This window comes from Antechinus flavipes, chromosome 2, assembly GCF_016432865.1.
Source record: "Antechinus flavipes isolate AdamAnt ecotype Samford, QLD, Australia chromosome 2, AdamAnt_v2, whole genome shotgun sequence".
NCBI lineage: Eukaryota > Metazoa > Chordata > Mammalia > Dasyuromorphia > Dasyuridae > Antechinus > Antechinus flavipes.
Window position 1 is genome coordinate 613,847,377 of NC_067399.1, and position 26,694 is coordinate 613,874,070.

The following is a 26,694-nucleotide window of genomic DNA, read 5'->3' on the forward strand; positions in this document are numbered from 1 at the left end:
CAGGGCCACACTGGCCCTTTGTTGCGCTGCAGAGGCTCCAGGCTCCTCGGGGCCGGGCCCTCCCCATCTGGGGGCTCGGGGCTGACCTCCCAAAGTAAAATTGAAATTCTCGTTTGTGAAATGCTTCCTCCCTCTTTCCAGCATCCGCCTCCCCTCCCCATGCCCCAGGGCTTTTAGGAAAACAAATCAACCAAAGGGAATTCTCCTCTCTGTTTGCACAGCACAAGTGGGGCCCCTGGGAGGCCTTAGCGCCCCCCTCACCCTCGGTAAACAAACTTTTCCTCCTTATTGGTATTCCGTGAATACCTTCCTTTCCTGACTCCCTCCACGTTGGGCCTGGAAGCTCCGCTGACAGAAGGGTCTTTGTCAGGGAGCAAGGAGGTACGAACCCTGCAGACACAAGTGACTTCAAAGAAGAAATTAGGTCATTTCTGGGAGGGGGCTACATCTGTGGTGGCCCTCTGTGAAGGGCATCGAGAACCGAACTTATCGAACGTGGTGCAAGTGATGTCGGCGCTGCAGTGATGGGCTGTGAGAGAACTTCTCCACGCGCAGGGATCCGAGACAGCTCCCAAAACTCGGGATGGAAAATGCCGCCCCACCCAGAAAAAGAACCATGGACTCGAAGGCAGATCACAGCACGCCGCTTCTGCTTTCTAAAATCTGCTTTTTCTTTTTCTGGTTTTCCCCTTTTGTCTGATTCCTGTTTCCCAATATGACGAATGTGAATATACGGTTAACATAACTGCGCCCATATATAGGATGGCTGGCTGTCTTGGGGAGAAGGGAGAAGAGAGGAAGGGGGAAAATTTGGAACTCAAAATCTTACCAAAATGAAGGTTGAAAACTATCTTTATATGTAATAAGAAAAAAGAAAATACTATTAAGTGAAGGGGGGGAAAAGAACTAAACTCATCTTGAGAACTTGCTTAAAGAACAAAACTCTGGGTTTCCAAAAAACTCATAGTCTTCCAAAGAGGGCAAAGAACACCAATGGCTTGTCTGACTAATCTTGATGTGATAGAATTGGATTGAATTTAAAACTACTTTACAAAAAAAGAGTTCAACCACTATTAAGGCAGAGAGCTGGCCCAAGGCATAGGATTGGACTGGGGTCAGAAAGATGTGAATTCAAATCCTGCTTCAGATACTTAGCAGCTATATCACTCTGGGCAAGTAATTGAGCTCTGAGCCTCAAAATTCTCATCTGTAAAATAGCTATTATTATAGCACCTACCTCTAAGGATTATTATAAGATATGTAAAGTGCTTTGCAAACTTAAAAAGTTAAAGCATTATGTAAATTCTGGCTACTGTCATTAAACAGCTATAATTGTTATAAAATTCTTCACTATGCTCCTTTCCACTCCTTCCTCCTAGTTCTGCTCCCGTGGTGCAAAATAAAGTCTATTTCCTTTACTACATATATGAAGTCATTGAACTACTTTGACAACATGGTGAGAAGATAAAATTCACCAGAAAAGATCCTGATGTGGGGAAAAGTTGAAGGTAAAAGGAAAAGAGGGCAGTGGAGGATGAGATGGATAATAGGGTCATGCAAACAGGGAACATGAGCTTGGACAGAGAAATGCTGGAAGACAGAGGAACTGGTATGCTTGTTGGGGTCACAAAGTGTCAGACATAACTGAACAAGTGAACAAAAATTCTTCTTTTCTTCTCCAGGCTAACCGTCTCTGGTTCCCTTAATTGTTTCTTACAGAACCTGGTTTCCAGGACCTTCACTAGCCCCTGGACATACATTAGATTGTCAATATCTCTCTTAAAACAAATTGCCCAGAATTTAACACAGAATTTATTCTACATGTAGTTTGATAAGGGCAGAGTATAATGGGATCATTATTGAATTGGCTTTGTTAGCAGCAGCATAACACTGGTTCATACTGACTCATCTACAACTCCCAGGTCTTTTTCACAAGAACAATATTAATCTAGGCCTTCCCTAACCTGGGGCTTGTAGAGCTGCTTTACCTAAATGGCATATTTACCTAATATGCCTAAATGCAGGAATTACATTTCTCCTTATTAAATGTAATCTTATTGGTTTCTATTTGAGTCAATCAAATTATTCCTGAATCTCAACTCTGTCCCTCTTAGCTTTCTATAATCTGGCAAGCATGTCTTATTGATGTCTTTAACTAAGCTTTAGATAAAAATATTGAACAAGAGAGGACCAATGACAATCTTATGGCAGTCCACCAGAGCATTCTTTCCAGGTTTAAATTAATCCCTTAGCCAACATTCTGTAGGTAGAATCATTCAACTGCAACAAACCCACCTAACAGTACTGTCGTATTGAATACAGGTAATTTAGTTTTCTACTGCCCTATGGTCTCTTTCTGCAGTCTCTTCTTCTCTCTCACTTTCTGCTAATTTCCACTATTTTCATGTTCTTTCAACCCCTATCAAAACTTAGTCTATGGAAAGGGTCTGATGAAGTACTCACCCTGAAGCAAAAGTGACTGTAAGGCTAATATGTAGCCCTCCTAGATAGGCTTACTTTCTAAGAAGAAAACAAACCATAAATTATAGTGTTAAGATTCCAATGGAGGACATTAGCAGTCCCCTTTATAATGGCATACCCATTTATCTTGAAGTGGGCAATAACAAATCAACCTAGAAAAGGACCTAGTAAAGGCCCTTCCTGCCTCCCACTTAAGTTCCCATTCCTTAGATAGCCAGAGCATAGAACATCATCGGGATACTCAAACAGCCTTCCCTGGCTACATAGCCCTCTTGGGTTCCTGACAGTCAGGTATGATTAAACAGAAGTTAGAGGAGACTTTAAATAGACCAGTCAAATAAATAAAGACCAGTCACTATCCTAAGATAAGTGGAAGCTGTCTACTTTGCCCTGCTTTTTAATGAGGTTCTCTTCCTAACTTCCCCATCACTATCAAGAACACCATTTTTCCAATACCAAGGCTCAAAGCAAGCTTCTGTTGCGTTCTCTCTCTCTCTCTCTCTCTCTCTCTCTCTCTCTCTCTCTCTCTCTCTCTCTCTCTCTCCCTCCCTCCCTCTGTTTCTTGTCTGTCTCTCTGTTTGTCTCTCTCTCTCTGTCTCTGTGTGTGTGTCTCTCTCTTTCCCTCCCTTCCCCTCCATTGGTTGCCAAGATTTATTGATTTTCACTTTCATAACACCTCTCTGATCTATCCCTCTTTCCTCCTCTGACACTGACAATCTCGAAGTCTTCATCATCTCATACCTGGACAGTAGCTTGCTGGAGGGTCTCTCTCTACCTCAGGTCTCTTCCAAGTCCAGTCTATCCCCCACTCAGCTATCAAATAGATCTTCCTAAAGTACAGGTCTGACTATGTCATAATGTACCTTTCACCCCCCTCCCATGAACTCCACTGACTCTCTGACTTCAGGAACAAATATAAAATGCTGCTTGGCATTCCAATAAGATGTTCTAGTTTTCCTAAGCTCTCCTCCCCTCCACCTACTCTGTGATTCACTGGACTCCTTGCTGTTCCTTACACAAGACAGTTCTGAGTATCCAGACTCTCCCATAATTCTGTTATTATTATTATATTATTCCTGGTCTCTATCTCCTGGTTTCCTTCAGGTCATTGCTAAAATCTCACTTTCTGTATGAAGCCTTTCTTAGTTTTCCTTAATTTTAATGCCTTCCTTCTGAAATTATCTCCAAATTATCCTGAATATATAGTTTGTACAGAATTGTTTCTACTGTTCCTTCCATCAGACTGTGAACTTCTGAGTTTTGTAGGGTTGGGGTTTGGATTTTTTTGGCCTTCGTATCCCCAGCACTTAGCACAGTACCTGGCACATAGCTGAATTTTAAAAAATATTTGTTGACTTGATTTCACTGTCTAGGTTGTTTTCCCAGGGCATTTGAATGGGGTAAACCCTATATTGATTGACACTGAACTAAATTCTATTAACAATGTTCTCTTGAGGAAATCACTAACTTATATCTGTGTTATGTTTAAAAGTTTACAAAGCACGTTCCTCATAACTCTATGAGATAGGGGGAGCAAATATTAGGAAAATATCAGGAAACTCTAACTTACTCATAATATAATAGCTTGGAAATGTCATAGCTAGAATCTGAATCCATGCTTCCTAATACCAAATACAGGTACTACCTTGCTCATGGCCAGTACAGTCCTTTAAATATTTGCTATTGTTTACAGGATTTTTAAAAAAATGTTAAGTCTCAGTATCTCACCCAGGCTGGAAGTGCAGGAAATATTCCCTAGCATGATCCTACTCTGATCAGAATATCACAGCCTTATCTGTATGTAGTCTCCTTCTTTAGAATGTAAGCTTTTGAAGCGAGACTTTCTTACTTTTCTAACTCTAGCACTTAACCTGGTGCTTAGCATACAGTAAGCACTTAATCAGTGTGTTTCATTCATTCATTCATATAGCTAAGTCAGGAGAATAACAAGCTCTGGAAGGTCCTAATCAATGAAAAGTCTTTGAACACAGATACGACCTGTCTGTCATGAAGAACCAACCCAGTTCTCAATGGAAGTTTGGCCACAAATGATGCTTTTCTTTTGACCACAGGAACTTATTTAAACTGTTAAAGCATGAGGAGGTCACAATCTTCAAGGGTAAATGAATGAAATCAGAGATGTTTGAAATCATGGAACTAATTCTCTCATTCATATGACCCTCTCTGCTCATTCCCATCCTCCCACATCCTCCTCTCTCCAAAAATTTATATTCTGGCATAAATTTTTTTTGGGGGGGGGAGTGGAGAGTTTTTTGTTGTTGGGGGGGGCAACAACAAGCTCTGCAGCTGAAATAGTTTGTGCATTTTAGCTACAAGAAGCGACTAGTGAATAAATTTAATCATTGTATTTAAATTCATCAAGCAACACCTGGCAGCTGGTGATCCCTGATGGGAGGGGGAAGCTTGGAATGAGTTAGTCTAGCAGTTAAGGATGCTCGTTCTGCTTTGGGAAGGGCGTCATGTGCCTTCAGTCTGCTCTCAAAAGGGACCTGCTCTGTGACTATAATCCATCTCTATTTCTCCTGTAAAGAAAAAGGAAGGACGCCCCAAGGCTCTGTGAGCTGATCGAGATGTTAGGAAGGTCTAGAATAAAATTAAAACCAAGATTCTCTGCTGCTTTAGAGGAAGGACAACCTTCCTATGAAGGAAACTACTAAGTGGGACTAATATAGAATCATAAAATAAACAGAATTATTTAGGTCTAGACTTCACCTTAAAATCCTCCTACATAGCTGAGCCACACATGACACTGAAAATTATTTCAATAAATCAAGTAATTTAAGTGAAGGCTGAGGAGCAGAGGGAATGATATGGCCAGCCCCAATTTAGATGTAATGGCTTCAAGTCCCTGAAAACGATTTTTGCCAAGCTGTCTCTATGTCATTAAAATTACTCATTTTTCACCCCTAGAAAGAATTTTTTTTACATTCAGTGTATTTTTACTTTTGATGTTCAGATATTTTTAGATATTTAGTATAAGTTAATTCTATTCAAAGCTAAGAATAAAATCAACACTAGGTTAAATGATGATTAAATTAGTAAGAAAGGTATCAAATTCGACTTGGGTATTTATGTCCATAGTTCTTGCTCTAGTTGTGTGTCTTTTAAGAGAATATGTACCAATATTGGTTAATGGTTATGTTTAGGTGCTTTATTTGATTTTTTAAATGAAAATTGATGGCTAAGTATGAAAATTCCTCTGTTAGCCATTTCTATAGTAAGTCTGGCTGTTGAGATTACAAGGCCATTACCAAGAGACTGCCATTCATGGGTAAGTATGTATCTTCACTTCAGACAAAGCACCTAAAAGAATGTTACCAACCTTTTAAAGGTTAAGTTGGCAAGAATGATAAATGCCACTAACCCAAATATAAATCAGACAAATCCAAAAATCTTACTCTGTAACCCTAAAGTTTTTTTCTCCCTGGGAGCTATATCTCAAAAATGAAGCTTTCCTAATGGTTTCTGGATTTAAATATATAGATACCCATGAATACACACATGAAGGAGTCATCTGTTTGAGTAGCTCTCCATGTTCACACCCCAATCGAGAAGCCTGGAACTTAAATGTATCTAGCAAAAACTAAAGAGACTCGGTTCTTGGTTCAAAATCAGGGCATATGAATGGCCCAAATCCTTTGAGGATCTGTTTTATATGATTCCCTCACCCACAAATAAACCCAGTATTAATTGTCCCCTTCCCCCTCTCAAACATGGGCAGCTACATGGACAAAATCCAGTACTTAAGAGTCAGGAAGAAATGATACTTATTTAACTATGTGAAACAAACAAAAAAAAATCACTTAACCTTTCTTTGCCACAGTTTCCTCATCTGTAAAATAGGGATAATAAAAACACTTACCATACAAGGCTGTTATGAAAAGCAAATGAGTTGAAAGAGCTTTACAAACATTAAAATGTTATATAAATGCTAGCTATTATCCTCACTATCCTTCATCCTAGTCCAGGGATTCATTTATTTGTAAAAAGAGATTTTAAATACTTTCATTAACATCATGGAAAGTATATTCAGGAAAGAATTACATGAGGTACTTAGAAATGTCTAAAGCCAGCACTAAAAACATAGATTATCCTCTCAATCTATTTCTTAGAGCATAAACATTAGTAATGTGAAAATATATCAGTGGGGGCAGCTAGATGGTGCAGTGGGTAAAGCACAAGCCCTGAAGTCAGGAGGACCTGTATTCAAATCTGGTCTCAAACATTTAACACTTTCTAGCTGTGGGCAAGCCACATAACTCCAGTTGCCTCAGCAAAAACAAACAAACAAAAAAAGAAAATATATTAGTGAAAAACAAATGTCTGTTGTCCAAGAGATATTGCTGAACATTGTAGACATGAAGAATGCTAGAAGAAAAGGTCTGGCCAATTATTAATATATATTTTAGAGAAAATGGTTTAAGCATATAATTATAGCAAGAAGACATGTGATAATAGATGAAATATGAAAGAAAAAGACTCTGAATGTTTGTGTAGTCATGAATTTCAAACCTTGATAATCAAATTTTATATACATTTCCTATAGAACATAATTTTCACTTTTAGCCAATCTGATCTCATAGTGCTAATACATAGTTCATGAGATTATTAGATCACATTTACTCTTCATTCCATTTACTCAACATAGGACTTCTGGGGGAAAAATTTGCTGAAAATTACCCTAAAACTAGGTACAGCCTTTCATTAAAAGCTCCAATTGATGTAGACAAAAGCTGCAGTTTCCAAAAATTCTCAGAAAGATGCTTTAGAAAAATTGATGAAAGCAAATGATGATTTAGTTAAAATATCAGCAGGATGATTTTCATATCAAATATTCTACAGAAGAAAAAGCTGCCAGTTCCCAATAAAATACCATCTGGCAAGACTGCCAGCTGTGATTGGGACCCCTTTTGTCTTATAAAAGAAGTTCTGCCCTCAATGCACATTTGTCTAGTTGGCTCTCATGTCAACTTCTGTACTCCCCCAAGAAATTTTTCCCTCTTTTCTAGAAATTTTTACTTAGGCAATGAAGCACAGATACAAGATTAATTGCTGTTGCTCAGTTGACCCTCCACAATGTGATATAAGAGGCAGCCAATTCATTTCCTTTCAGGTCACTAAGTTCATTGCGTCATCATATTTTTTTCTATTATCCCAATATAAAAATCATCAGAGTTTAGCTTATTGGGTTTAATGTCAATCAAATCCTACCATCCCCTGCAAGAAAGGAGGGTAAAACTGTTACCAAAGTTATATTTCTGGACTGCTGACAGCCTAGCAGATAGTAAGGTTGTTGTACTACATTGTATGGTGTATATATTTATTATTCCTATTTATAAGATGAAGAAATTGGACTAAATGATCTTAAGATTTCAAATCAAAATGACCTTCTCTAGAACTACTGTCGTAATTTTATAGAAGAGGAAGCTAAGAGCCAGAGATGTTAGTGGGACTGTTGTACTAATATTGTATGACCTTTGCAAGTCACTGTGCTAGGTGCTAAACATATAAGATTAAAATTAAATTCTCTGCCCTCAAGGAGCATATATTCCACCGGCAGTAAAATTCTTATCATGTCTTTCAAGAAAGAAAGAGATCTAGCCATGATGAAGGGAGTCCAACTAAGCTCCCCAAAATAAGACTCCCTGACTTCTGCCTTTATTTGTCATTTCTCCAGGGTGACCAAGCAAGGTATGAGAAGTTTTGTTTTAATGATTATTTATTATACAAGTCAAGGCTCATTACGTATAGGTTCTAATACAATTGTTAGTTAGGTGGTATAATGGACCAGAACACTGGGCTTAGAGTCAGGAAGACGTAAGTTCAAATGTGGCTTCAGAAACTTCCTAGATAACCTGAGTTTGCCTCAGTTTACTCATCTGTAAAATGAACTAGAGAAGAAAATGACAAGCTACTCCAGTATCTTTGCCAAGAAAACCCCAAATGGGGTCACAAAGAGTCGAACATAGATGAAAAAACTGAACAAAAAGTATTTGCAAGTCACTGGTGCAGGCTGTGAAAATGTGAAGCAACTGTGAAGCAGTGTGTCTCTGCCTTTGAAGAGTTAATATTCTACTATATGGGGTAACAGATAAGTATATAATGATTTAATGAGAATGAAAGTTCCCCTTTCCACTTCTGAGTATTATCTTTTCCAAAAATATAGCCAATTATGTTCAAATGATTCTATTATGTTTTGATTATTTGATTATTCCACCAATCTTTTGGAGGGATGGCACAAAGGAGATAAGATGGGTTCTCAATACCTGTGATTTTTAAAAAGGGAAGTTTTTGCTGTACACAGTTACAAAAAGTTTTATACCTGACCATCTAGAAACTGGCAGCTAGTTCAGTTTGCACCATACTGGTTGTCATTTGTTGGTCTGTTAATCAATAAAGACATAGCATTAAATAGAACAAGAACAGACCTTGGAGTGAGAAGACCACAGATTCTATTTAGTTATGTGAACAAACGCAAGTTATTTAGAATCACAGAATCTCAGAAGTGGAAGAGGTCCTACAGTCCCCTAGTCTAAATGACCCTGCATACTCCATGGCCCTGGATTCTGAACAAGATTGATCCTTAGAAGCTGGAAGATTTGGGGGATTTTAGAAAATGTTCCAGATTTGGAAGAACCCAGAAGACTTGAGTTACAGTGTTACTTCTGATTCCAATGAGCTGTGTAACTTTGACCAAATCTCCTTAAATATCAGTTGCCTCATCTGTAAAATGGGCATGAAAAGGTGTAGGGGCAACTGCAGGCAACTGATTCCTCCAAATGGGGCTATGGACACTGTCTACTCACCCCACAATTTTTTTGCAAGGAAAACACTTCACAAAAATAACAAGGAACGCTTATTGGTAGCTTGCAGTTCTGAAGCAGAGAGTTATCCACTCTTATTTGATCCTCAGGGGGAAAGGCACCATATTAACATGAAACCTGTTATTATAAAAGTGTATTTCTTCTGCACTGCACCCACTGGATCAGGACCTGCACGTGCTAATTATTTTGTGTTCCCCTAGAGTCTAATATGGCACACACCCCCATACAAACACACACACATGCACATGCATGAGTCTGCATTTGGATATTGTCTAACTTCTTCCTGCTGTTCCTTTTGATGGGCCCTTTATTCTGCCATCCACATTTGTAAAGTCCTATAGGTTACAAACCCAATCAGTGGCCAAGTGAGAATTGGAAATCAAAATTTCTGGCTCACAGTCCAGCTCTCAGACCATTAATCCATGCTGTGCTTCTGCCTCCAGGTCCAGTTTTGCATGCAAAGACTCTAAGCATGGCCAATCCAGAGCATCATTAGCCACTGCTCTGTCTTCACAGCGCAGACCTCCCGTGTCTATCCCAGTGTGACGTTCTCATTCTTCACTATGGGCTTGACGGCAGGCTCAAATTTAATGATTGTAAAGCACTTTGAGAATGCAGAGTGCTACATAATTGCTAAATCATAATTCCCAAATTGTTCTCTGCATGGCTGCTATGTGATTAACAGTCTCCTCTTCAGCTTTTTCTTTTCCTTTCTTTTAATTTTTTTTTTACTTAATACTGTTCTTATACAAAAACTTAGCTCTAAAATCATGATAAAGATTAAGCACCCGTAAAAACTAATTGGAGTTTTTGCCTGAAGAAGGACAAGCCCCAGGACACACTATACAAATACCTCAAATGAATAGCATTAAGGGGACCATGTCCCTGCTTCTGAACTCTCAAGAATAGCCTCTATCTCCTATAAATGCTTCTAGCAGTGAGATTAGCCAGCAGCCTTGACCCCAGACTGCTGACTTCATCCTTCACATCAGCTATTATCCCCACTGGTATATGAGGGAACCATCAGTCCAAGGGAATGCTTAATGATTAGAACTGGTGGGAGTGGACCAAAGAGTCAATTTCACCAAGAGTTGAACAGGGAATGGAAAACGGACAAGAGAATAGGAAACAACCAGCTTTTCACATATGTCGGCTACCAAATATCTTAAACACTAAAGACTTCATTCATGTTATCATCAAAGTATGACCAGGCTCACTGAGGAAGGGAGGAAGAAGTAGGATACAGTGGGAAAAGTACTAGACTTGAAATTTTAGGACCTGAAATTAAATCCTGACATTTGTTATCTATGGGACCTTAAATAAGATAACCTCTCTGGACTTCAGTTCCCTCATTTGTAAAATGAAAGGGTTGGACTAGATAATCTGTAAGGCCTTCTGAAGCCCTAAATATAGGATTCTGTGACTGAACCATAATTGGTACTTAGGAGAAAGAGTTGAAGTCTTGGGTAATTATCAGAAGTTATATAGTTATAAAGGAGGATTAGGGGTAATGACCAGAAAGAAAAATCTAAAACCAGGCAGGGTAACCTGAACAAGAACTTACTAAGTCCTTTTGATGGTGGCAAGGAATTGGAAATTAAGAAGATGTCCATCAATTGAGGAATGGCTGAACATATTGTGGTATATGATTGTAACAGAATACAAGTGTTCTATAAGAAATAAAAAGCAGGCAAATTTCACAAAAACCTAGAAGACTTACATGAACTGATGCTGAATGAAGGGAGCACAACTAGGAGAACATCGCACACAGTAACAGCCACATTGTGCAGTGATCAGCTTTGATAGACTTAGCTTTTCTCTGCAATACAATGAACCAAGAAAATTCCAAAAGACTTATGATGGAAAGTGCTATCACAAGGGGTCTGAACAAAGATCAAAGCCTACCATTTTCACTTTTTTTTTCTTTTCCATGATTTTCCCCTTTTGTTCTGATTCTTCTTTCACAATATGACTAATGTAGAAATATGTTTTGTTTAGTTTTTTTTTTAAAAAGAATCTATGCCTTTTTGGAGTTTATACCCTCGTAAATCATTGCTCCATACAAACTAGCCTTTATCATATTCCAGTTTGCCTTCGAAGCCTCTCTTCTGAGAAGAAAGTCTAAGAAACAAAAGAATGGCTATCTTTCTGATACCATACTCTCAGAGGACACCTCATTATTTTTGCTTTTTGTTTTGTTTTAAACATTTTTGTTTATCATGAGGCTTTTAAGTGACAAGCATGAAAAATTGCTCCCTTATGAGGGAAGCACCTGAAGGAGAAGGGAGGAGAGAATAAAGAAGATCCTGGAATCTTCCCATTCCCTTACTTCCAAGTTTGACAGTTTTTCCATGTGTGATTTCCTGGGCCAAGGATCATTCCTCAAAGCTGTATAAATGGACAAGGTCAAGGTCCCTATGAAGCCAACTCATTCCCAGTCTTCTACTAAAAGACTTCTACAACATGATAGGATCCATCTGCTATCAATGGCTGGCTGCTTAAACAGCAGGCCATTGAGTGGCTGGGTTAACTCTGCGGTATCATGGTGCCATGATGGTGGATGTCACCTTCCTGCCTGCCATTGATGATTTTCATCAAAGAGAAGAAAGATCCATTTTTAACAGCTCTTCTTTTCACCAAAGACAATGTCCTCCTGCCCATATTGGGGGCTGGGAAAAGGGAAGGGGGGAGTGAAAAAAAAATCTTTGTTCCTCTGTCCAGTCCTGACAGTTTAATTAAACAGAGCTTGAGACAGGGTCGATAGGGTCAGGCATTCTTCAACAGTGCTTCTGCAAAAAATCCGATCAGCACCATTTTAACCACTGGGGCTCAGTTAATGAGTTATGCTACTCCTTGCCATGCAGAGATATAAATAAAAGAAAACAAATGCTCTGGGTCACCCCTCTGACTCTTTAATCACTAGTCCCTCATCCCTTTCAGGCCCTGGAAGAAACAAAAGGTCTGTCTGGTTGGGACATACATTGGTTTTGTGCTGAAAAAGAAACCCACAGGAATTTCCTCCAGAAAAAGAGTCTGCTACCTGTGATCTTCCGGATGGGGAAGAAGATGTGATAATGATGAAGAAGAAGAAAGGCGGGAAAGTGGAAAAGGAGGTTGGAAGACAAAGAAAGTGAGAGAGTATTAAAGCTAGAAAGTAAAGGTGGAAAATAAACTCACAGCATTCCTATCTCTGCTCCTGCTACTCCCTGGCAGATAAATGAGGGTTAGGTTTCAATTAGATTCACTACAGTCTGTACAAGACTTCCAACTTGTCATCTAATCCTAACCTTAACTCTTTATCCAGATAAATAAAAATGATCTGAACATATTAGCAGACTTGACACACAGCTACAGCACAAGAAGAGAATGGGCGACTATGATGAGGCCAAAATCGTCTGGATTTCAGTGATCTGTTATGAGCATGATGACTCCACCTCCTATAAACTCTAATCCTCCTGCTGAAAAAAAAGATTCTGTACTGTGTCAAACAGAAAAGGGTTTTTCCTTCTTTCCCTCAAACCTTGCTTTCAAAGCCCAGGCTGGATGCCACTATATGAAATGTACCTACACTGAAGGAGAAGAAGAAGGTAAAGGGGGAAAAGGAGAAATAAAGAAAAAGAAGATGAGAAAGAAGGAGGAAGAGCAAGAGGAGAAAAGGAGGAAAAGAAAGAAGAGAAGGAGGAGGAAGAGGAGGAGGAGAAGAACAAAAGGAAAGAACAAGAAGAGAACTGAATAATGAAATACTCTGAGAAATTCAGGTGGCTAGGAAAAAATAAGGGATAGGTTTCCTTTGAGGAAGGGAATAAGAGAAGGAGGAAGGAAAGGAGGAAAGGAGGAAGGAAGGAAGAGAAGGAAGGAGGGAGGGAGGAAGGGAGGGAGAAAGGAAGGGAGGAAAAAAGAGAAAGAAGGAAGAAAGGGAGAGAGGGAGGGAGGAAGAGAAAGAGGAAGGAAGAGAAGAAGGAAGGAAGAAAGGGAGGGAGGAAAGGAAGAAGGAAAGGTAGGAAGGAAGGAAAGAAGGAAGGCAAAAGAGAGGAAGGAAGGAAGGAAGAAGGGAGGGAGGGAGGGAGGGAGGATGGAAGAAAGAAAATTTATTCAGTATCTACTATACAGAATGCTGGGAATTAAAAAAAAGAGAGAGGGAGAGCAGATAACTCTAAGGACCTTACTTTCTACTAGGAAAAGTCAAAACATCTAGAGAAATAGTGACAAGAAAAGCAAGATTTTGTCTAGAAAGTAAAAGGAATTTCGAGTGTAACCAGAGGGCATCAGAATTGTCATGTCCTTTCCAGAAGCAATAGTAGTATTGATTTAATTTGATTACTGTTCCCAAGGCAAGAGGTAGAAAGTGGGGGGATGGGAAGGGGAGGGGATGGAACAATGGTACTTTATGACAATAAGGCAGCTGACAAAATATCCAAAGATGTTCAAGGTGAATGGATGTGAGGCATGATCTAGGGTCTATTTATACTTGTTCACTTACTGGTCAATCAAGCTTAGCTACAGGATGGGAGTCCAAACTGAATGAATTAATTCCCCTAGGTAGGGAAGCATGTTTTCTGGGACAGATAGAATTATTCCAGGTGGAGAGTGGAGCAGAAAAAAGACAAGAGAAATGTCAAGATGTTCCAAGATGTCCAGGGTGGATGGAATTCTACCCAATTCCCTCTAGCTTTGATGAAGTAAAATTTTCACATCGATTTACCTGATAGACTCACTAGAAATGCATGAAATGCTGCATTTCTCTCTAGAATTATGGCAATAACGTTCCATGCAGAAATTCCAAGATCACTTCTGGGCATGTGCTGGAGCCAGTCTAATCCATATAAGAATTTAATTGAAACCTAACCCTCATTTAACCATCGTTAAAACTTCAGTTTGTGCATTTATACCTCAGGTCACTATAAATCACTACAAATCAAAGCTAGATATGCTATTTTGTTGATTGTCTAGACTTAAGAAAATGTTAATGATGCAAATTTAACTTAAAAGTATGTGTACATACTTCCCTTTTTAAACATTTAGTAATACCCCAGATAACCTCCTAGGAGTCAAAAATAAATTACTTCCACAGAAGAAAAGTATGAATATTATAGTCAAACTACTAAGCAGAATTTCTACATAAACAAGTACTCTTCTTTCCCACAACTATTCATTCACCACACCTCCTGTCCCTCCTCCTTAGAAGAGTACTTTTGTAATGTAGATTACCTTACCAACCACTGGACAAATATCTGTATATTCTCTGGGAGACTTAGTGCTCCCATTTTTCTGACCTTTACAATAATCTGCTCTTGTCTGCTGGCCATGCCCCATGAAGAAATGTATATTCATGGATCTACAAATAGTTATATGACAATTAAATACTCAATTCTATGATTCTGTGATCTCATGGACAAAAATGTACCTTCCAACAATGTGGCTCATAACCCATCCACCATGCTTATCCTTTACCACTCTCACCCATGTTCTGCCCTTAATTCACTCAAATAAATCCACCCAAAGTAGTAGTGCATTGGATGGAGCACCAGGTCTGGAACCAGGAAGACTCCTCTTCCTGATACTTATTAGCTATGTGACTATGGACAAGTCACTTCACCCTATTTATTTCACGTTCTTTATCTGCAAAATGAGAAGGAAATGGCAAACCACTTCAGTATCTTTGCCAAGTAAACCCTAATGGGGTCATGAAAAGCTGGACACAACTAAAAAATAACTCAAGAACAACAATCTGTTTTGGCAGAGGGAGATTCCTCACTGAGAGTTCCCTACAACAATATAATCAAAGGTGAGAGTAAAACAACAATTATATGTAAATCATGTTTCCAGTTTGGCAAGATGTTGCTTTCACAAATGTTCTGTTGGGTAGGTATTATTATACCCATTTTACAGATGGGGCTAAGTGACTTGCAAACCTTGATAAAGTCAGTCTGCATCTGAATCCAGAACTTTTCTAATCCAAGCTCAGTGCTCTTTTTATCAAGCCATCCAGCCTCTCAAAATAAATGTAAAATTTCCTGCTTTGGAAAGAGCTAAAGTGCAAGATCGATCCCACCAAATAGAGTGAAACATTGATACACTTTATACTTTATACATTGATACACTTCCATAGGCAACATAAGCTTGTTTCAACCTCAGTAAGGGAAGCAGCCTGGCTCAACTCCAAGGCAGCTGCGAGCCCTGAGGGAAGTCCCCCCCCAGTCAATGCTTTATACTAGTGAGACCTAGCAGAGCAGAAGACTTATTAGCTCAGCAATGCCCTGGAGCTTGGAAAGCCTTGCACTGTAACCTCCAACCTGCCACTAACGTGCTTCATGATACTGGGCAAATTATTTCTTTCACAGAAATTATGAGCTACAATTTCCCTATCTGAAAAATAAAGAAATAAAGTAACCCACTTTGTGAAGAGTTAGCCAAAAACAAAGAAGTCATACAAAGTGTAATTGGACGCCAAGATTATAAGAATACTGAAAACAGGACCCCCAAACTCAGATCTTTCTGAGACTGTACTTTCTCTCTCTGGAAGTGATTTAGTGAAAGAGGTACCTCTTTCACACCATAGAAGAAATGAAGTAGCATTAAAGTCACTTCAAAGCAGGAGAAAAGTCAACAAGGGGATGCTCAGTAGGGAGAACAAATGTCCAGAAAACATCTTTGCAGATGAATGCCCAAGAAAAGTTAACCAGATCTTTTGGGGATGTTTTGGATTCACTGGATGAAAAAAAAAAAAAAACAACTATATTGTACAAATAGAAATCCCCATCATGAGGCTACTGGCTTTTCTAAGAAAATGCCCACAACTCCCAGGTAAGGTAATTGTACTAATTCCAACTCAGTGGTAAAAGCCTCTCACTGGAAAAGGGATGCTATAAGTAGGAAGTACTGGGGAAGTTGGATGATGCAATGAGTAGAGAGCACTCGGCTTGAAATCAAGATGTGAGTCCTCAGACACTTATTAGCTGCATGACTCTGGGCAAACCACTTCACCCTGTTTGCCTCAGTTTTCTCATCTGTAAAATAAGCCAGAGAAGGCAATGGCAATCCACTCCAATATTTCTGCCAAGAAAAATCCCAAATGAGGTCACAAAGAGTTGGACACAACTGAAATAATTGAAAAACAACATAATTTCCTATTTTGTGGAGAGTATGGCGTAAGAGGATAGACCCAACCCCCCCCAAAAAAAAAATCCAGACTCAATTTAATAGAACAAAGACAGAGGTCGTACAATAAAAAGCAAAACTTGAGCCATACAAGTTGATAAGTTTGGAAACCATGCCCCATACCAAAGAAACTATGTTTAGGTTAGTCTACTGACTTAACCCTTGTCACATTATGTCTTATATTGCCAATTATTTTTTCCAAATCTTTTCTATTATGTCATCTCAGAAACAAGGATGTTCCCAATATTTTGAATAGGATATTTATTGTGCAGACATTAAATATCTCTGTGTTGTTAATAATGAAGAAAATATGGCAATAACAATGATTTGAGGAAATGACATGTTCTGCCTTTGAATATTTATCTCAGGATTCAAGCTAGAAGATACCCATCAAGTCACAAATGAGAAAACTGACCTCCAGGCTGGTTCACTGACTTGCCAAAGATCACACCAGTTGGAAGAGTTATGATTCAAACCCATATTCCCTGATTCCAAACACAATGCCCTTTCCAAGATATCAGGTTACATTGCTGCTATATGAGCTGTCTTCATGGTCAACGTTGCTTTAGGAAACAGAAATAGAAAGAAGTAGAGTGGGTAGAGATACCAGTGAGAAAGATATCTATGGTTAATAGCCACTAGACCTAGACTGAGAATCTCACTTACAGAGGATTTGTGGAGGCCGTGGGGAATTTTGCAGTAACTTTCCTAGAATGCATAATGTTTGTCTTTCTGTTATTGCCAAGTAACTGCTAAGTATTTTCAAAGTATAGACTGGTCTTGCTGCTAGAAGAAAAGGTGAAGGAGACAGAGGAATGTTTCTCTATTCTCCAGATTATCAAACAAAACAAATTAATTATTCTTTGAAAAGAATGACAGAATTACAAACAAAAAAGATAAATACAAAGAGGAAGAAAGAAATTCTAACCTGTGTCAGGAGTTTGTAAAATAAAAGAATACATCACTATGGAAAATGGGAGAAAAAAAGATGATTCCATTCTAGAATTTATGATAGAAAAAGAGAGGAAAGGCAGGAATAATCCAATCTACACTATAGATTTTAGCATGGTAGGCTTCAAAGGATTGATTCCGATGGCCTAAAATTCTCCATGAATAAATTAAGCCAGGAGGAATAGGAAGCTTTCCAAAATGAAATTCTGAGGCTCAAACACCAACAATTTCAATAAAGAAAAAGGGGGAATCTGCCTAAAGAAACTGATGCAGGTGGACAAAGAACTCATCAGCAAACTTTTAAGACATGCATAGAAAATGAAGGCAAAGACAGGTGATAGAGGATGATTACAAAGGCATAGCCCTCCATGGGTCAAGAGCACCAAGGTTTAGTTTGTGGAGACTGGTGGTGAATATTGAGGACAAAAAAAAGAGCTTTTTTTAGTTACATCAGATAAAAAGGGATAAAAAGGGGACAGAAGCTCTACATGGGGCGATTAAATGGTGATAATGGATGACAAAATATGGCACTCTCACAACTCATATTGTGAACTCTTCTATGTCCTCTGAGAATAATATTAATAGCTAGCATTTACATATGGCTTTAAGCTTTGTAAAACACTTTACAAATATCTCATGAGTAATCTCTGGATAGAATGAATAACTGCAAGCCATAAGAACAATGCAATATGTTGGTGGAGTTGTGAACGAATCCAACCATTCTGGAGAGCAATCTGGAATTATGCCCAAAAAATTATCAAACTGTGCATATCCTTTGATCCAGCAGTGTTTCTATTGGGCTTATATCCCAAAGAAATACTAAAGAAAGGAAAGGGACCTGTATGTGCCAAAATGTTTGTAGCAGCCCTGTTTGTAGTGGCTAGAAACTAGAAAATGAATGGATGCCCATCAATTGGAGAATGGCTGGGTAAATTGTGGTATATGAATGTTATGGAATATTATTGTTCTGTAAGAAATGACCAGCAGGATGAATATAGAGAGGCTTGGAGAGATTTACATGAACTGATGCTAAGTGAAATGAGCAGAACCAGGAGATCATTATACACTTCGACAACGATATTGTATGAGGACATATTTTGATGGAAGTGGATTTCTTTGACAAAGAGACCTGAGTTTCAATTGATAAATGACAGACATAAGCAGCTACACCCAAAGAAAGAACACTGGGAAACGAATGTGAACTATCTGCATTTTAGTTTTTCTTCCCGGGTTATTTATACCTTCTGAATCCAATTCTCCCTATGCAACAAGAGAACTGTTCGGTTCTGCAAACATATATTGTATCTAGGATATACTGCAACATATCCAACATATAAAGGACTGCTTGCCATCTAGGGGAGGGGGTGGAGGGAGGGAGGGAAAAAAATTGGAACAGAAACGAGTGTCAATATAAAGTAATTATTAAATAAAAATTTAAAAAAAAAAGAACTGTAAATAAACCAACTTGCTTCATAAAAAAAAAAAAAAAAAAGAACAATGCAATAACCAGCCATTATTCCAGAGAATGGATAGTGAAGGACTACCCACTACCCACCCCCTCCTCACAGAGACATGATGGACTCTCTATCCATCCTAGAATGAGATCTGAATTTCTTTAGACAGTCAAGGGAGATTTGCTTTGCTTGACAATGTATATTTGTTACAAAGGTTTTGTTTTTGTTTTCAACGATGGGGGGGTAAGAAGGATATTTTTGTTAATTAAAAAAATTAACTAAAAAATTCTTTTTTAAACAAAGATTAAGAGAGTTGAAACTTAAGGAAATAAAGAATAAATACTTGATTACAAATCTTATCCCAAGAAACTGAAAGATTCAGAAGACATCATTATCTCCTAAAGATCTTGAAGAACAGGAGAAGGGTGGTGTAGATGAAGTTCAAATACCAACTCAATTTTTTTTAAGGAACAAAAATGAGAAGTCTGAAGACCCTAGGCCATTGAGCTCAACTTCAATTACTGGCAACAGTCTAGAAAACATTAATAAAAGAGATGGTTTGGGACCAACCAGAAAAGGAACTAGGGAGCCAGCATAGCTTCATCAAGAGGTCAAGCCTGATCAACCTTCCTTAATGGCAGGCTACTACTACTCAGACAGCTCAAGGGAATGCTCTAGATAGAGTTTGCCTAGATTTCAGCAAAACATGTAACAAAGTTTACCATGTAGTTTTTGTGAACAAAATGGAGAGATGTGGGCTAAACAATTGTACAATTAAATAGAATCATTTGTATAATGAGAATAATAATTGTACCTACCTCATAGGGCTCATGTGAAGAACAAATGAGATGATGACATACGGGAAACCTATCTTATAAATCTTAAAATGCTATATAAATGCTAACTGTTGTTATTATTATTCAGGAACTAATCAATGGTCAAACTCCAAATATAGTCAGTCTGTGAACAAACATTTATCATTACCTCTCTGCAATGTGCCAGATACTGAATTAAATGCTTATCAAGTTTGCAGGTGGCACAAGACTAGGGAAGGATAGATGGCACTCTGAGTGAAGGGACTAGAGAAGATCCTGGAAGAGGAGGCTGGTGGGCTGATCCTAATAAGTTGGAATTAAGGATCTAAGATTTAGAGCTGAAAAGACTCTAGTCCAACCCTTGGGACTAGATCTTACAGGTGAAGAAACAGAAGCACAGAAAAGTGCAGGATTCCCAAGGTCATCAGGTAACAAATATCAGGGCTGGTATTTGAAGCCGGGTCTTAAAACTCCAAGATTATCCCCCTCACCAACTCTTTCTCTTGAAATCCTAGCAAAATGGCAGAGTGGATAGGATACTGGGCTTGGAGTAAGGAGGATCTCAGTCCAAATTCTGCCTCAAATACTCACTAGCTGTGTGAGCCTAGGTAAATCATTTAGCTTCTCTGTACTCCAGTTTCCTCATCTATAAAATGGAGATAATAATAGTATCTGTCCCCAAGGAAGATTCAGTGAGATAATATTTGTAAAGCACTTTGCAAATCTTAAGGTGCTAGAAAAATACTAGCTATTATTATTATTATCCATCCTTCAAGACATGGTTCATCTGCCATATCTTCCATGAAACCTTCCCTAATCTGATCTCATTTCATTTCCTACTCTTCTTTTAATACAAATTAGAACATCAACCAATAATCTGTGTTGATCACCCCTTTTAGAGTTTAGATTTCCTTGAGAAGAGAAATACTATCTTTGTTTTTTTCTTTATGTTTGTATTATTTCTCTGTCTTTTCCCTCATATTTCCCCAGAGCTAACTCAATGTCTTATAGATAGAAAATGTTTATTAATGCCTCATGGGATGAAGATTAAGATATAAATAAATGAAAGAAGGGCTTAGTTAAGCCTAAAGATGATAAAATCTATGCAAAAACACTAAGGATCTGTGATGCTGTCAGAATGAGGAACTCCTTTTGCCAGATCAGATCCCAATTCTAAAGCCTGGGGAGTTGTCCAAGACAGAAAAAGGTTAAATGATTTGGTTTGGGTCACACAGATACCATCAGAGACAGAATTTGTTTGTGATTTGAAGGCCCAGATTCAAAACAGGATATAAAAAGAAGCCAGGGATGTTTGGTTATTACAAGCCCAACCTGTTAAAGCTGATATCATTGAAGATAATCACATGCTCTCATTATGTTTCCCTTTTTTCTTCTATTGTAGCCAGGAAGACTGTTAGAAAAACATGATCTCTCCTTCCCCTAAGAGTAAGAGTACACACCACTTGGGTTATTATATTAAAGTAACATTTGAGTGTATCGTTCTTATGAAAAGAGTCTGATGCTTGGATTCAAAGAATGTTTTTGACTAGGTGAGAAGTAAGCTGATGGCAGGCAGTTTTAAGAAAAGTCTCTACAGCTGCAATCCTCACCGACTGCCCAGTGCTCCTCACTCATCCTGCCAAGAATGACAAGAACAGAAAAATGTTCTAAGGATGAAAAAAAGGTTACTCACAGTCTTGAAAGTGCCTGGTTATTCTGGAACAGTAGTTCTGGTAACAAGTGCAGATGGTTCCGGTTCAGTCGTCTGGAGAAAAGAAAAGAAAAGAAAAAATTAAAATAACTTAGGTTTTCCGAGGAAAAGGAAAATTTTGCTCTACTATAGAACAATGTTGAGATCTCAATTCTTCCTAATAATGGGTTTATGTGTAAATGTACATGTACACACATACAGTCACATGCACTCATATCCCATAGCTGATTTTTTTTTATTTTAGCATTTTGCTCCATGTAGTGATTATGTTATGAAATACTAAAGAAAACTAGTCACTCAACTGACATCAGTCTAGTAAGAGGAAAGTTGGTTACTTCTGGTTAACAGCTGGACATTTGAAAAATGTGAATAACAGAATTAAACAGTGTTGGTCACACTATTTTCTTGACCTCATAATTACTTCAGGGAGAATACTATAAGGGAGGTGGATTTGGAAGCCCTCAATAACCAGCCAGAATTCATGACTCTACTGACTACTACTTGACCATTAGGCCAGACCAAGAGATCGACATCTGCCCTGCAACTAACCTCCAACACATACGCTTTTTCATCTCTTGCTCAGGAATTCATCTATTTCTGTGGCTCCACTGAGAATCCCCATGAATCTCTGCCTTTCTTTCCCTCCTATCCATATCTCTTGTGCCCCTATTTCACTTTGCCCAAATCTACCTTTTTGCCTTCTGAAACTCTCATTGTACTTTTCACATTAGATATATGCTATAAAATGCCAGTTTTCATTATTAACAGAACTCCAAAATCCTGAAGCCTAAACTTTCTCCTAGTGCAGATAACTAAGCTACCAAAGACAACCTACACAGATTCACTTAAATTTGGGCAATTAGTTAGAAACAAAAGAGAAAGAAGGGAATTTAGGGCATATGTTCAAATACTTACACATCTACTTTTAGCAGTCCATTTAAATGACACTTATTTGTCAGAGCATTTTTAAATGGGTCATCTTATAAGAAGTTTTAATTTATCTGGAAAAATTACCAATATAGTTACAGCTTTCCCAAGGGGCAAGGAAGAAACTCTGAATTCTATAAATGTAACCTGACTAGGAAAGATAATCCAGGAGAGGAAAGTCTTTTATTGTGAGAGAAAGAATATGAGACTGGGAGTTTGGAGGCTTGGTTTCTTTTTTTATATAGCTTTTTAGTTACAAACCATATGCATAGGAATTTTTTATCATTGACCCTCGCAAAGTCTTCTGTTCTAAATTATCCCTTCCTTCCCCCAACTCCTTTCCCTAGATGGCAGGTAGTCTAATACATGTTAAATATGTTAAAGTACATGTTAAATCCAATATATGTATACATATCCATACAATGCTGCACAAGAAAAATCAGATCTAAAAAGAAAAAAAAACCTGGGAAAGAAAACAAAAATGCAAGCAAACAATAACAGAAAGAGTGAAAATGCTGTGATGAGAACTACATTCAGTTCCCACAGTCTTCTATCTGGGGGTAGATGGCTCTCTTCATCACTGAACAATTGGAACTGGTTTGAATTATCTCATTGTTGAAAAGAGCCACGTCCATCAGAATTGACCATCGTATAGTTTTCTTGTTGCCGTGTATAATGATCTCCTGGTTCTGCTTACTTCATTTACCATCAGTTCATGTAAATCTCTCCAAGCTTCTTTGAAACCATCTGTTGGTCATTCCTTACAGAACAATAATATTCCATAACATTCACATGCCATAACTTATTCAGCCATTCTCCAACTGATGGGCATTCACTCCATTTCCAGTTTCTTGCCACTACAAAAAGGGTTGCTACAAACATTTTTGCACATGTGGGTCTCTTTCCTTCTTTTGGGATCTCTTTGGGATATAAGCCAGTAGAAACACTGCTGGATCAAAGGATATGAACAAATTGCTCTCCAAAATGGTTGGATTTGTTCACAATTCCACCAGTAATGTATCATCAGTGCCTCAGTTTCCCCACATCCCCTCCAACATTCTTCATTATCTTTTCCTGTCATTTTAGCCAATCTGAGAGCTGTGTAGTGGTATCTCAGAGTTGTCTTAATTTGCATTTCTCTGATCAATAGTGATTTAGGGCACCTTTTCATATGACTGGAAATAGTTACAATTTCTTCATCTGAAAATTGTCTGTCCATATCCTTTGACCATTTATCAATTGGAGAAAGACTTGATTTCTTATAAATTTGAGTCAATTCTCTATATATTTTAGAAATGGCAGAGGACTGGTTTCAACTTCCAGCTTGATCACTCACTAACTATATAGTCTTGGGCCAAACAAGAAAGCATTTATTAAGCACTTACTACGTGCCAGACACTCAGATAAGCACTGATGATGCAGAAATAAGAGTGAAACAGTCTCTTTCCTTAGGTTTACTTTCTTAGAGAGAAAATTATTTATATATAGATATAGATATAGACATATAGATATAATTCATAAAAAAGTAGTATAAAGTAGTTTTAAGAGAGGGAAGGAGCCCTCACTATCAGTTGAGGAGGATCAGGAAAGCCTTCAAGTACGAGGGGACACAAGCTAGATCATTTCTCACTCTCAATTTCCTAATCTGTAAAATGAAGTGGGCTATATTAATTCTAATGTCTTCCAGCTCTAACTCCTGTAATTCTATCAACAATTTGGAGTGGATCTTGAGGTTTTGACTCTTCTCTCTCTTAATTTCATGAAAACTTCTTCTCTGCCCATATTTCAGCTTAAGGGATGCACAATTTCATGCACAAGGACACTCTAGTAATTTGTATCACAATCATGCTTACCCTTGGCAGACACTCTATGAATTCTGTGGCCAAAAATACTCATTATGCTATGGTCAAACTTCTGGTAAAAAGCTTCTCTGAACTTAGCCAGACAGATTCCCAAAAGACAGACATGCACTTTGTCACTTAGTTCTGCTCAAAATCTTTCCAACTTAGGAGGACCTCCCAGAGTTTGGATTCTGCCTTTGATTATCCTGAATCACCATCATCCTACAATGAGGCACCAGAGAAGGATTTTTAGTAAAAGGATATTTTTCCATGTTTCAGATTTTTAAAATCCTTCAAATTATACTTACAAAAGGAGGATAATCAAAGAACAACCCAAGAGAACTGAAATAGTATAATATGATAAAGATTTGGCATGAAGAATCTGCCTCTGAGAATCATCTTCAAAAAAGGAATACTTTCCTGTTTGGAAAAATGAAGATGAGAGAATTTATGATTGAAGTCCATAAAATCATATTTACAGATTGGGGAAATATGGGCTTGTTTGTGACACCTCAGTATTCTAAAACTATGGCCATCCATTAAACCATATATAGGTTTAAAGGCAAATAAATAGCAATAAAAGTTTTTCAGAAAGCATCACTTTATACTATAGACAATAAACTTCTAGAATTTGTTTTCTCAAGAATTAAAAGTTTAAAGCTAACAATTTAAAGAGATACAAAATGAGCTAGGAAAATGAGTGGAAATTAGTCTCCTGGCTGGCTGATCTTCAACAAGTCTCCTCTGGATTACATCAGACAAATTCTAAGTTCTATAATTCTAACGTTCTATTGTTCTACATTCATAAACAATAGATTCATAACAAACCAATAAAGGAATTCTGGGATACCTAAAGTATACACCTAACTTTTTCAGATTGATTTTATTGAAGTCATCTAATCCCATTGGGAAAAAAATGTCTCTTGCTATCACTGTCATAAACAGAATAGTAGTTTGCATGGCCTAACACAGCATTTATATTCTTTTAATTAAAAAAAAAAAACCCTAAGCCTTCTTGATACTTTTTGTCTTTATATCACAGCTATTTTCAGATATATCCTCCAACACTATCAAATGAGCATTCTTATAACCAAAAAAAAAATTTTAGACAATACCAATCACCCAATCTGACAGTGCATGTAATATTCATCTATAATCTATCACCTTTCTCTTGAAAAGACAGAGGTATTTCCACATCTCTTTGTTGGACACCAAGATTAGTCATTATGATTATTCAACATTTAGTTTCATTTTAATGTCCTCTTTATTTTCATTGTCATAATTGTTATACTCTTTGTTCCTTAGGTTCTGCATCAATTCAAACAGCTCTTCCCATGTTTCTCTTAATTTCTAAGTTCTATCCTTTTCACAAAATTGCACAGGCTGACAATCTGATATCTCCAGAAATAAAGGTCAAATGTTTTGAAATTCAAGGAATCATTCAATTACATGTAATTAAGTTCTATTAAAAATTCAACATTATGCTAGATGCCATAAAATATACTGAAATGTAAAACACAGCCCCTGGTCTCAATTCAATTCAAGAAGCATTTATTAAATTCCTACTATGTGCCAAGCACACTTCAGCTTAAGACATTTCTCATATAGTTGGAGCTTCAGAACTCTGAAACATCATTAGAATATGTGAACAACTAAGAAAATTCAAATTTTTTCTTAATTTCTAACAGCAGCCATAAAATCACATAGCCATTGCAGGCTGGCTAACCTTAGGGCTGTAATCATCCCGTAATCAACTCCAGGAAAATAACTATCATCAACTACACAAAGCAGGTCAGCTCTTCTACTCCAGGGATCACAAAGGTCCAATCTAGTACAGATATTATGTTTATGGCTATACCTTCCTACCTGCCTGTCAGTAAAAAGGGTTTATTCTAATGGTCTTCCTAAGGGGAAAAAAGTCATTTTTGAAAGGAAAAAAACTTTGTAAACCTCCAAACAATGGGAAGAAACAGCTTCGAGTTCCTTAACCATTATAGAGTAAATGATAACTCGGGTTTTCAATTTCTAGTAGCTTCTTCCTCTAAGCACAATGGTTTTTCCCCTTCATACAATCCCTAAGAAGAAACAAGACTATGATTCTTATTTTCAAATAGGAGAACAATGGCCCAAAGATGTGAAATGATCTGTCTGGTACCATACAACTAATTCAGAAAGAATTAAATTCTCTCTTCTTCCTCACTTCACACACACACACACACACACACACACACACACACACATTGAATAGCATCTTCCTCCAGATTTCTCCTTTGTATCACCTTCTATTTAAAAAGATGGATTTAGACATATCTCCTAAGAATTCCTAAATCAGATCAGGGCAGAGAAAAGCTGGAAAGGGAATAGAGAAGAGACCTCAGTACATCCGATGGCAACCCACTGCATACCCTGTCAGGGAATGGCTGAAAAAAAAATCATGACTCTTACATCACGGCTCCAGTTGGAAGATATTCTTCCAGCCATCCTCCTCATGAAGTCTAACAGAGCCTTAAC

General features: G+C 37.9%; 1 protein-coding gene across 6 annotated transcripts in view; it reads right to left on the minus strand.

The window, feature by feature from the left end:
• The window catches only part of SLIT1 (slit guidance ligand 1), a 256,670-nt gene that overhangs the window by 204,180 nt on the left and 25,796 nt on the right, over nt 1–26,694 (minus strand). For all 6 annotated transcript variants that reach the window (XM_051981768.1, XM_051981770.1, XM_051981769.1 and 3 more), the window contains one exon: nt 21,398–21,469. In XM_051981768.1, the coding sequence (XP_051837728.1) occupies nt 21,398–21,469 (72 nt within the window). The remainder of the gene's footprint in view (nt 1–21,397; nt 21,470–26,694) is intronic.